Source organism: Heterodontus francisci, chromosome 8, assembly GCF_036365525.1.
Source record: "Heterodontus francisci isolate sHetFra1 chromosome 8, sHetFra1.hap1, whole genome shotgun sequence".
NCBI lineage: Eukaryota > Metazoa > Chordata > Chondrichthyes > Heterodontiformes > Heterodontidae > Heterodontus > Heterodontus francisci.
The window spans coordinates 65,822,878-65,836,295 of record NC_090378.1 but is presented as its reverse complement, the minus strand read 5'-3'; the positions used below and the strand labels follow the sequence as shown (position 1 = coordinate 65,836,295).

Below are 13,418 nucleotides of genomic sequence, written 5' to 3'. Positions count from 1 at the left end.
TTGGGATTATTGTTTTTCTACTTAATTATTCCACTGATTAATCTAGAAATGATATCAAAACACCAAAAGATCTCCAATTAAGTACTGTAGTCTAGAATTCATGTTTTAATATCTTACCATTCATTCACAAATCACAATTTGTTCACAGAAGCCTAGATTTTCTGTTTGACGTCATTTTACCACTGACATTAATCCATTTATTTTAAATGGGTTAACAACCATGTTTAAAGAACAGGATCAGAAAATCTAGCCACAGTGTATTATTCAATGCACTTACATATACTGAGTGCCATGGTTATGTTTTCACGGTAACTTTGCTCAGAGTGTTGGTCAGTATCCCTTTGTAACATTCTCCTGCTTATAACTCATCCTCCTGACATCACAGCTCTTCATAGACCTAATGTATTCACAGCAGGGGGTCTTTGTAATAGTTTGAATGATATCCCTAACACACAGTAGGAACTTACACAATATTATTAGATCTGGGGAATTAGCTATTTATTTAGTCATAGGGATTGCGGGGAACACTGTGTGGGGTACCAGAAAGACTGAGTGAGGAACACTGAGTGGAGAGTGGGAAACCAGGAAGACTGAGTGGGGAACACTGAGTGGGGAGTGGGGAGTGGGAAACCGGGAAGACTGAGTGGGGAACACTGAGTGGAGAGTGGGGAACACTGAGTGGAGAGTGGGGAACACTGTGCGGAGAGTGGGGAACTGGGAAAACTGAGTGGGGAACACTGAGCAGGGAGTGGGGAACTGGGAAGACTGAGCAGGGAACACTGAGCGGGGAATGGGGAACACTGAGTGGGGAGTGGGGAACTGGTAAGACTGAGCGGGGAACATTGAGCAGGGAGTGGAGAACACTGAGTGGGGAACACTAAGCAGGGAGTGGGGAACCGGGAAGACTGAGCGGGGAACACTGAGCGGGGAGTGGGGAACTGGGAAGACTGAGCGGGGAACACTGAGCGGGGAGTGGGGAACTGGGAAGACTGAGCGAGGAGTGGGGAACACTGAGCAGGGAGTGTGGAACATAGAGCAGGGAACACGGAAGACAGGGGGGAGAGACAGGGGGAAGAGGGGGACAGAGACAGACAGTGGGGGGGGGTAGAGAGAGGCATGGGGTGGGGGAGAGAGCGGGGAGAAAGAGAGACAGAGCGGAGTATAGAGTCATTTACTTATAGCACAGAAGCCATTCAGCCTACCGACTCCATGCCAGTTCTTCACATAACTATGCAGTCAGTCCCACTCCCTGGCTTGATCCCCATAGCCCTGCAAGTCTATTTCTCTCAGGTGGCCATCTAATTTCCTCATGAAGTCATTGATCATCTCCACTTCCACCACCCTTGTGGGCAGCGAGTTCCAGGTCATTACCACCCACTATGTAAAAAAGTGCTTCCTCGTCTACCCCCTGCATCTTTTGCACAAAACTTTCAATCAGTGTCCCCTAGTCCTGGGATTGGTGGGGGGGGGGGGGGGTGGCGAAGAGAGAATGAGACACACACACGCACGCACACACAGCACGGAGAGAGTGAGGAGAGCAATCAAGGTCTCTCCTGACAGATGGAAATCCATCCAGAATACTCTGCATTGCTACATCAAGTGTGCGGGCAGAGACTGACTACTTATGCAAGCAAAACAATGCCAGGTATGTCACTAAATCAGCTTTCAATATAGTGACAAGAAAGTCAGTCAATAAATTAGTCTTCTCATTTAAAGCTTTTTCACAAAAATGCACATTTGTTGTTGTTTTTATTAGTAAGATAAATTTTTAATGCCTTTATCTTTCAAAATTTACTCACCGGCCCCCTGGGCCAAGCAAAAATCGTAATGCGGCCCTCTGCCTGAAATGGTTGGACAACACTGTTCTAAAACCATTATCCAGTCCAAATTTGACCAATCATATTCAGTAAATGTGTGAGGGGTATTCCGCATAGTTGCCTTGCAGACACTGTCAATGGAAAACTAAGAGAAGCAAGGAATTAGATACAAGATAAGAAGAATGGCCCTTAACCAGTGTTTTGGGACACTTAACAGCTAAATAGTATCCTGGAGAATTCATTCCATTAACCATTTCACTATACACTGCTTTGTCACCAAGTTATCTAAGGTCTTGTTTCCATATAACGCAAATAGCTGCCAGGATTTTTTAACCTCCTGAATTTGGTAAATGTAGAAACTAAGTAATTATAATAATGCTGTCTTCCAGATAAGAAACATCAAATCATAGAAGAGTATCAAACAGTAAATCCATAGTTTATGAGAGACTACATTAAGGCTCCAGATAGGAACTAAGGGAGACCTATTTAAAAGCAACTTCTATTTAGTGAGACATGTGGGATGAGAGCCTACTGAACCTAACCCGAATGGTCAATGAAAGCCTTGATCAAACGCTCTTCTATTGAAACCAACCACTATTGTAGAATCATCCTGAATCCATTTGTCTTATTACTAACTTCCTCCTTAAAACGCTCTCCCTTCCTCTCTCAGCTCTAATAACAAGTGCAAGAAATAAATCATGGTGTCAGAAATCCTCTGCCCTGCTCTGCAGGCATTAATGTAGCCAGGCGATTAAAGTGAGCGATTGAGTCCTCTGCAGCAGAGCTAGTATGTGACCATGTTATCCGGTGAGGTGACACCCATGATATCCTACCCCTGTAAACTGTAGTTGGTAATTCACCAAGTGAAGGCCCCTCCTCTAGTCTAGCCCCTAAAGTACGTGTAGTACCAGTCTCTGAGTTGGTGCTTGCTAGGATCAGATTGTGTGATGGTTTATACTTCAGGAAGGTTGGATTCATCTTCCTGAAATGACAGAGATCTCTCCACATTTTCAGCACCTGAAACTGAAGAGAGAGATTAGGGTTAACTTTTATTGTGAATGGAGAGAAGAGAAAGAAGTGGCTGGTGAAAGCAGCTGCAGTTTGTCAAGTGAGAGAGGTAAAAGAGGATAAGGATCTGACAAAACCCTAGTTTTCTCCAGCGTTGCCACTTACTGTGGCCATGACTCTCCCCTGTGCATGATGTACAGGATTTTTTCTTTCTCACCTGGAGTACTGTGGATATTTCTGGGTATCACACTTTAGAAAGGATATATTGGCCTTGGAGGGAGTGCAGCATAGATTTACCAGAATGATATCTGGACTCCATAGGTTAAATTACAAAGCAAGATTACAGAAACTAGGGTTGTATTCCCTGGAATTTAGAGGGTTGAGGTGTGATTTGATGGAAGTTTTCAAGATATTAAGGGGAACAGTAGTGTAGATAGAGAGAATCTATTTCCACTGGTTGGGAAGTCTAGGACTGGGGGTATTGTCTAAAAATTAGAGCCAGGCCTTTCAGAAGTGAATTAGGAAATGCTTCTACACACCAAGGATGGTAGGTGTTTGAAACTATCTTCCACACAGTGGCGGCACATCGGTGCAGTGATTAGCGGCGCAGTGGTTAGCACCGCAGCCTCACAGCTCTAGGGACTTGGGTTCAATTCTGGGTACTGCCTGTGCGGAGTTTGCTAGCTCTCCCTGTGACCGCGTGGGTTTTCGCCGGGTGATCCGGTTTCCTCCCACAGCCAAAGACTTGCAGGTGATAGGTAAATTGGCTGTTGTAAATTGCTCCTAGTGTAGGTAAGTGGTAGGGAATATGGGATTACTGTAGGGTTAGTATAAATGGGTGGTTGTTGGTTGGCACAGACTTGGTGGGCTGAAAGGGCCTGTTTCAGTGCTGTATCTCTAAATAAATAAATGCTAGGTCAATTGTTAATTTAAAATCTGAGATTAATATATTTTTAACAAACATAGGTATTAAAGGATATGGAGCAAAGGCAGTTATATGGAGTTAGCTCACAGATCAGTCATGATCTCATTGAATGATGGAACAGACTCGAGGGGCTAGATGGCCTACTCTTGTTCCTATGTTCCCACAGTTCAGACAATGCACAGTGCTAACACTTCCGAGTTCAGGCAACACATAGTCCCAACACGCCCCAGCTGAATATTCACCCCACTGATCTGCAGACTCGATCGCCATTGGATCAATGACAAACTGAATGATGACACAGGCTGAAATTCAAAGATTGTATTGATGCAGGATTCACAAAACAGACAACTGGCACAGCATAAATTACATGGATTTTACTGATTCAGGATCCCCGAAACAAACACACCTTGTGGAAAGGCTTTCATGGAATTTATTGATACAGGACTCATGAGTTTCATGGATTTAATGGCTACAGCAGGAATCTCATCCAGCAAGAACAGCAGCAAACCATATCATACAGATTGATATCCAGCAGCAAGCAGAGGTGATGTCATCGTAGAGGCACCCCACATACTTGCAGCAAATAGCATCATTAGAATGACCAATAACTGGAAGTGCCCACAATGTGTCGCTAATCACTCCAATAAAGTTTTCTTGAAAGTGAGGACGTGCGCTCCTAGTCTCAGCCCTTCTGTCATGTCAAAAGCCAGATTTCCTACAACATTGCTGTCGATGGTAATTTCAAGATTAAAATTTATTTAAAATCTTTAGCAGCACAGCCAGAACACCCAAAAGCAAACTTGTCTTTCCCTTCAGACAATAGAAGAAATCTGAGTTATTAATTCCCCCTGCCCCTCCACAACTGATAGTGAGCCATTTGTCATTAATTACTGCTGTCATAAATTCTGCCCTTCGTTAGATTCCTTCCCAAACACCATCAACTCACTCAGACTGAACCCAACACTGTGCAACCTTTGTGTCCCATTTGACCCTGAGTTAAGCTACCAAACTTCATACAAAAGCAAAATACCACAGATGTTGGAAATCTGAAACAAAAACAGAAAATGCTGGAAATACTCAGCAGGTCAGGCAGTATCTGTGGAGAGAGAAACAGACTCAACATTTCAGGTTGTGACCTTTCATCAGTTCTGACCTGAAATGGTAACTCTATTTCTCTACCTTGTTTGATATTTTTCAGATTTGTATTTATGTGCTCAGACGTTCAACTTAAATAGTTTACATTATTTTAAAGACTCAAATTATGTCCCCCCTCAGTCCTTTCTTCATTGAAGTCTAATTCATTTGAGCCTTTGTTCATAACCTAATCTTGAAGGCTATAATTACCCTGCTCCCTCTTCTCTGTACCCTTTCTAATGAACCTATGTTCTTTGAGATAAGGCAACCAAAATTAAATTCCATACTCCAGAATTAGCAACAACATTGATTTGTAAAATGTCAATATAACTTGTTCTAGCTGGTAATGCAGTGCTCTTCAGATTTAATATTGCACCCAGAATGTTGAATAGTCTATGCTTCTTGATCATTCCCAAATTATTTTTTTTCCTTTTCAGCCTCTGCCCTTAGTGACTCTTATACATGATTTCTGTTACCTGGAACTATTACCCTATATTTATCCACATTAAAATTTATCTGGAGTATCTCAACTATTTAGATAATTGCTCAAAGTATATCTGAAGATAATTAACTTCCTTTCTATTTGTTACTTGCCTAGATAGCTTTCTGTTAAACATACCTAAATAGCTTTGTCATGTCTATATTTATCCTTATAATCTTCAGCCGCTTTTATAACCAGTTTTTTTTAAGGGAAATAATCAATGCAACATTAATTAATTTTAATGGAAGTCTGTCCTATATATCTACAAGACTAGGGGCAGGAGGGAGCACTTATTTGCATTCTAACTAATTTTTCACTAATGAGTCATGATTGCAAGTTACTTTGTGTAAATTTATGAATGGAAGATTTATTTATTTTATTTATTTAGAGATACAGCACTGAAACAGGCCCTTCGGCCCACCGAGTCTGTGCCAACCACAAACAACCACCCATTTATACTAACCCTACAGCAATCCCATATTCCCTACCACTTACCTATACCAGGGGCAATTTATAATGGCCAATTTACCTATCACCTGCAAGTCTTTGGCAGTGGGAGGAAACCAGAGCACCCGGCGAAAATCCATGCAGACACAGGGAGAACTTGCAAACTCCACACAGGCAGTACCCAGAATCGATCCCAGGTCTCTGGAGCTGTGAGGCTGCGGTGCTAACCACTGCGCCACTGTGCCACCCAAAGATGATATGCTACAGTTTCTGACTGGCAAGAAGAAAAGCACAGTTATTTTCTACAATTGGAAATACAACGGGGATTTAATTCTGTATAGAATTTCCTGTATTAATTCTTGTTTATTTGTAATGCCACTGGACACAGCAAATAATTGCAAGCACCTAGAACCATAGATAAATTACAGCACAGAAGGAGGCCATTCAGCCTGTCTTTTCCGTGCCATTCGAAAAACTAGCTGCCCAATCTAATTCCACCTTCCAACACCTGGTCCATAGCCTTGCCAGTTATAGCACTTCAGGTGCATGTCCAGGTACGTTTTAAAAGAATTGAGGGTTTCTGCCTCCACCACCATTCCTGGCAGTGAATTCCAGACAGCCACCACCCTCTGGGTGAAAAAGTTTTCCTCGTGTCCCCTCTAATCCTTCTACCAATCACCTTAAATCTGTGCCCCCTGGTAATTGACCTCTCTGCTAGGGGAAACAGGTCCTTCCTGTCTACTCTAGCTAGGTCCCTCATAATTTTGTACACCTCAATTAAGTCACCCTTCAGCCTCTTCTATTCTAATGAAAACAACCCTAGCCTGTCAAATCTTTCCTCATAGCTGCAACTTTCAAGCCCTGGCAACATTCTTGTAAATCTCCTCTGCATTCTTTCCAGAGCAACTATGTCCTTCCTGTAATGTGGCGACCAGAACTGTACACAGTATTCCAACTGTGGCCGAACCTGTGTTTTATACTGTTCCAGCATTAAATCCCTGCTTTTGTATTCTATACCTCGGCCAATAAAGGAAAGCTTCCACCTGCCTTCTTCACCACTTTATCTACCAGTCCTGCCACCTTTAGGTACCTGTGGACATGCACTCCAAGGTCTCTCACTTCTTCAACCCCTCTCAATATCCTCCCGTTTATTGTGTATTCCCTCGCTTTATTTGCCCTCCCCAAGTGCATTACCTCACACTTCTCCGAATTGAATTCCATGTGCCACATTTCCGCCCACTCAACCAAACCATTGATATCATTCTGGAGTCTAAGGCTATCCTCTTCACTATCAACTACACGACCAATTTTTGTGTCATCAACAAATTTCTCAATTATGCCTCCCACATGCATGTCCAAATCATTAATATATACCACAAACAGCAAGGGTCCCAACACTGAGCTCTGTGGAACACCACTGGAAACAGCTTTCCATTCACAAAAACATCCATCGACTACTACCCTTTGCTTCCTGTCACTGAGCCAATTTTGGACCCAACCTGCCACACTCCCCTGTATCCCATGAGCTTTCATTTTACTGACCAGTCTGCCGTGCGGGACCTTGTTAAATGCCTTACTAAAATCCATGTGGACCACATCCACTGCACTACCCTCATCAATCCTCCTTGTTGCTTTCTCTGGTTTAATATTTGATTAGATATAAGAAATGTCTATGAATGGTGGCTGACAGATCAAGAGCTTAGTTGCACTTCACTATCTACTCAGTTACTTTAACTGTTGTCTACATTAAACCTTTCAGAATTTTAAAAACATATCAGTGTCATTTTTATATACTGCTCTCATATTCTTGCAACAGTTCGAAAATGCTATTATAATACACCAGCCTGAGAGAGTTCACCAAACTATTAATATTGCAGCCAAATTATTATGAAAAGTAATATTTTATAAGTAGAACACCTATTGGACTTCCAATCACTCTTCCACAAAAGTATAACGTCGTTTATTCTAAATGTTTGAAAAAAAATGTATTTCTTGGTCTTGTGTATTTCTCTATAAAAAAATCTTTATTTTCTAAGAATCCTCTTTCAGCAAGTTGAGAAATGTCAGTGCAGGAGATTGGAACATTCTATTTTGGACACCCAGTATAAGTGTCAAGCAATCCCAAGGTCAGATCAAGAGTAAAGTCCCTTTCAGATCCCCTCAACTCAAATGAGCATCTCTATTGTGCCAGGTTAACATTTTCCATTTCCCACACCAACCTGCCTCCTCTCCTCTCGAAGTGATTAAAATACAAATGTAGAAAATATGAAATAAAACAAGAAAACATTTGCAATTCACTTTATTTTATAATGAAGTCAATCCATAACTCTCACTCTTGTTTCAACAGGGTATCTTCGTTTCTAGAGTGCAACCTGATGGACCAGCATCTAACCTGTTACAGCCTGGAGATAAGATCCTTAAGGTGAGCAGGATAGTTTAGAAATACCAATGGGAATAAGATTATCAATTTAGTGGTGTGGGCCTATGCCACCAACAACTCAGCTCACGTTAAGATTCCTACAGAAAGGCAACTTTCATTCCATTACTTTAGGGTGGATTCAATCCCAATCCCAAATGAGAAAGAAAATCTGTTGATCCATGACATCACCCAACTTTTAAGTTGTATTTTATCAGCTTGTAAACTTTTCAAACAGATAGAAAATTAGTTACTTTATGGTAGGCTCATGACTAGGGCCCTACCAAATTCAGTCAAGTTTTACATATTTCATTACAATTTCACAGTGTCGCAACTAACCATGAAAATGATCTATTTAAAACAAAAAAAAATACAAGGGAGGTTTCTGGTTTCAAATGGCATTTATTGTATACTCAAAAACTATTGTAAAAAGCTAACTATAAACAGGTCACATTCTTTACTCATTGAAGTCAGTATACCACCATCAGCATGCAGAATCTGGCTTCCAAATTCTTTCACTTGATGTGCTGCAGCGGCTGTTTATGATTTGCTCATTCTGGCATTCTCACTTGTCTGCTGACACTTGAGACTGCCACTCTCAAAACTGCAACAGAAGCCCTCCTACATCTACCAATCAGCGAGTCGAGTTGTGTCAATGAATAAAACGTGCCAAGTTCGTAAAATGGCCGATTTCACAAAGGAGCCAAGATTTAACGATCAGTGACACATTTTTAACAGCCGTGAATTTGGTAGGGCCCCACTTATGACAAAGGTTAGGGCATGTAGAGTCAGAGGACAAATAGCTGAATGGATAGCAAAGTGGCTAAAAAAAAGAAAGCTGAGCGTAGGGATAAAGGATAGTTGTTCAAATTGGAAGAAGGTGCTGTTTCACAAAGATCAGTGCTGGGATCACTGTTGTTTATAACTTAATGATTTTGACAGACAAACAAGTAATTCAATATCAAAATTTGCAGATGGTACTAAACAGGGGGTATAGCTAACAATGAGGAAAAATGCAACATAATATGAGGCGACATTAAAAAAGCTTGCAGACTGGACAGTTAACTGACAAATGAACTTTCACAAAGATAATTGTGAGTTGATGCTTGAGGAAATATAGAAACATTACCTACACCTTACAACCACTTTTTAAAAACTGAATTGGGCAGAAGAGCAAAGGGATCTAAGGATACAGGTGAACAAATCATTAAAAGCAACATTGCAGGTCTGAAAAGTGATTAAAAATGCTGTCAAAGCACTGGAACATATTTTTAGGGGTACAGAATTAAAAAGTAGTGAAATTACTTTAAACTTGCAGAGACCCTGGTCAGGCTGCACCTGAGAGTATTGTGCATAGCTTTGGTCTCCAAACTTTAAAAAGGAAATAGAAGCACTGAAGAAAGTGTAAAACAAGATTTGCAAAGATTTGCTTTGGAAGCAATTTAACTACACAATGTGCCTGATCTTTCTTTCAGATGAAATATGAAATCAAGGCCTCATCTGCCTCTTCTGAAGGTTCAGGTGGATATTATTTGAAGAAGGAGTTTTTTTTTAGTCTCCTGATCAATATGCCTTCTTTAACCAACACCAGAAAGAGTAGATTGCAGTTTGTGGGATCTTGTCTGCAAAATATCTGCTGCATTTACTTATACAATTGTCTGTGTAATTCAAAATATGTAATAGGGTTGACACATTTCTCAGAGATATGATAGGTAATAAATGAATGCAAGCATTTGATTCTACTTGATGATCCCACTTTACAAAGGTAAGTTCATCTTATAGGAGCTGACTGCAGATTGAGCAAAGTGATGGAAGGATCAGGGGAAAACTCTCCCTGGTCGGAGTCATAACTGGCACAAAAATTGTTGGGAGACCAATCATCTCAGGCCCAGGACATTGCTGCAGGAGGTTTCGGCAGCACCTCCCAAACCCTCAACCTTGACCAGCTAGAAGGATCGATTTGCAGTGCATGGCAACACCGTCAAATTCCCCTTCTAGTCACACACCATCCCAACTTGGACATATAACGCCAGTCCTTCACTATCATTGGCTTAAAATCCTGGAACTTCCTGTCTAACATTGTTGGACTACCTCCAAGACAAAGACTGCAGCAATTCAAGGCAGCAGCTCTTAAAGGCAACTAGAGATGGCAAATAAATGCCACACTTTGCCAATGGTGCCCATATCTTCTGAATGAATTTAAACCACACAGCTACTATAAATATTTAAGAAAACAAATGTGAGTTTGAGGATGTGCACATTTATCATATCCTCTTTCCTTAATCTTCCAACAGCACAGCAAAATGTATGAAAATTATATGTAAAAACAAAAGATTCTATTCATCCTATAATGAGGACTGATTGGTAAATCAGCAGTAGCATAGTGGTAATGTCACTGGACTAGTAATTCAGAGGCCTGGACTAATGCACTAAATACACAAGTTCAGATCCCAATGTGGCAGTTGAAGGAATTTAAGTTCAGTTAATTAATAATTCTCATTAATAGTCATGAAACTACCAGATTGTTTTTAAAAAACCCATCTGGTTCACTAATCCCCTTCAGGGGAGGAAATTTTCCATTCTTACCTGGTCTGGGCTACATGTGACTCCAGACCCACAGCAATGTGGTGGTCTCTTAACTGCCCTCTGAAATGGCCTAGCAAGCCACTCAGTTGTATCAAACAGCTACAGAGAAAAGCACTGTGGGTGTACCTACACCACAAGGACTGTAGTAGTTCAGGAAGGTGGCTCACCACGACCTTCTCAAGGGCAATTAGGGATGGGCAATAAATCCTGGCCTTACCATTGATGCTCACATGTGAAGAATGAATTAAAAAATCTCAGTCACTTAGATTTTATGTGAAATGAATTTGGAGGACTTTAAGCCAGCTCCTGTTATGTGGGCCAGCACTACAAAACTGTTCCCCCATTGGCAAAGTCACTGAGGCCACAAGAATGATTGGTGTAGAAAATGTCATGCTATTACAGTAATTATGCCTTTAAAATTAAGGGGGCAAATAGTTGTGGCAAGAATTGAGGGAGCTTTACGCTGCATCTAATCTGTGCGATGTCAAATCTAGAGGTGTTTAATCATAAAACCAAATCTCAAAATGGGTAGGTGTTGTAATCCCCAGTTAACCTCACTTATCTTCATTGATCACCTTAAACACAATATCGATTATGGATAATCTCTTCAGTTATTTATAAATATATGGATTTTCCTTTGTTGTAGGCCAACGGACACAACTTTATACACATGGAACATGAGAAGGCAGTCTCACTTCTTAAGAGTTTCCAGAACACAGTGGATCTGATCATCCAACGTGAGATTCCAACCTAGAACTTTACTGATTTTTTCAGTAGAAAAATATTTAACGTAAGATTAAAATCCTTTACTGCAGCTTCCTGTGAGGAAAGCCAGGCAATTTTTTCCAATTTTTTTGCCAATTGCTGGACCAATGGCAACACTTGTGCCAAACTAATTATGAAGATACTTATCTACCAGTATTACAATGTTTAGTATTTTATCTTCACAAATTTATCATTTATGAGATTGATGTTTATGTGGTGACTTTACATCCTGTCAGCTAGAGGCTGTGAAATGGCAGGTCATTTGGTGCAAACATTTAATTATATATTATATATATACTATATATAATATATATTATTCATTCTCAGAGTGGGGTTTTGTTAGGTACCTGAGCACCAAAAGCACACATGCTGTTTAGATATTGCACCACCATTAAACACTGCCTCATACTTGTATATGCCTTTTTTTTGTAAAAAGCAAAAATACATCAACAAATGCAGTGAATTGTGTACTGAGAAATTTAAAGCTATTTTCTTATCAATTAATATCTGAAAGAGAATTTGAACATGAAGGAGGGTTCAACAAATGATGTTATCTGTTCCATGAAAACCAATCAAAAATGACTATATGGTAGGAATTATAAGATGGTTTTATACGCATCTACAAAATGAGGCACAATGTGTCCTCCTGGCTTTTCTATTGCTTTCCTTTATAAGAAATGTTGAAAATTGAAGGGAATTCGAGACAGGGAAAATAGAATATTTGTTCAAAGTATTGTCTCTTTGTCTTTTTCAAAAATAACTGAAAAAATTTAAAAAAAATAAAAGCACATCTTTCTCAATATATTATTGATGAGCAATGGGTGGAGCTCTGAAATTTACCCCATTAAATTGTCCCCCCTTTAACATTTATGAGAAAGAATTGCATTTAAGCTGTGCATGTGCTACACAGAACAAACTTAGCACTATAAGCCTTCAAGCCCCATCATGCACACAGGTGTACACAGCCCTATAATTGAAAGTACACTCCTTTCTTTTCCTTTCCACATTCCCAGATGCACAGCCCAGCACCAGAACTGAAAATGTACCTGTGTGGGTTTTCACTATAAATGTACCAAAAGCAAAAGCTTGCCCTGACCCGCAACTGCCCTTCACAATATGATCTGTTTATGTCCAGGGAAGAAAGGGTGCCAGTGCAAAGTATCAAGCTTTCCTCATTTCATGAAGTTGGATTTAAATAGGCAACAGATATATAAATGATATATCACACAGACTGAGCTTATCATTTTGGGGTCTTTAGGCAGGAGCAGGCAATGACAGAGATAGCGAGCTTTATATAGTAAAGACATATTTGGTGGCAATGTTAGTTATAGGTAAGTTTCTTGCTGTACCTCAAGCATATTACTATGAATATTGCATCCATTCTCTTTCATTTTACTTAAAAATACCTTGACTAATATGTTCTGGTTCAGTAAATGTTCCTTTGACTTTATAATGGTGGGAGAATCAATTAACTCAGAGTAGAAGTATCATTTTCCATTCTATTAAAAAGATACTTAGAATGTTTTGATTTTTAAAAACTTTTAGAGACAATGTTTGCTATGTGTTTCCTTATTTCTGCTATATTATTGAATTATATGAATAATGTTCTGATTCCAGATGACTTAGAAATTTGCAAGATGTGAGGCAGTGCTCAAAATGATTAAACGTGGATGATCAATATGCTTAGCAGCTCAATACATAATTCAAACTCTAATTAGATTTTTGGAACAAGTATCAATTTATAATGCAGTATCTGAGATTTAATAACAAATGTGCATTTTTGTGAAAAACAGAAATAACAATTTTTAAAACAACTTCTCCAATATGATAGGATGGTAT

The 13,418-nt window shown here is 40.0% G+C and overlaps 1 protein-coding gene across 1 annotated transcript in view; it reads left to right on the top strand.

Annotated features, from left to right (window-relative positions):
• The window catches only part of lrrc7 (leucine rich repeat containing 7), a 278,045-nt gene extending 266,477 nt beyond the window's left edge, over positions 1-11,568 (top strand). The window contains exons 23-24 of the mRNA XM_068036431.1: positions 8,160-8,234; positions 11,461-11,568. Of these exons, the coding sequence (XP_067892532.1) occupies positions 8,160-8,234; positions 11,461-11,568 (183 nt within the window). The remainder of the gene's footprint in view (positions 1-8,159; positions 8,235-11,460) is intronic.
• The last annotated feature ends 1,850 nt before the right edge of the window (positions 11,569-13,418 follow it).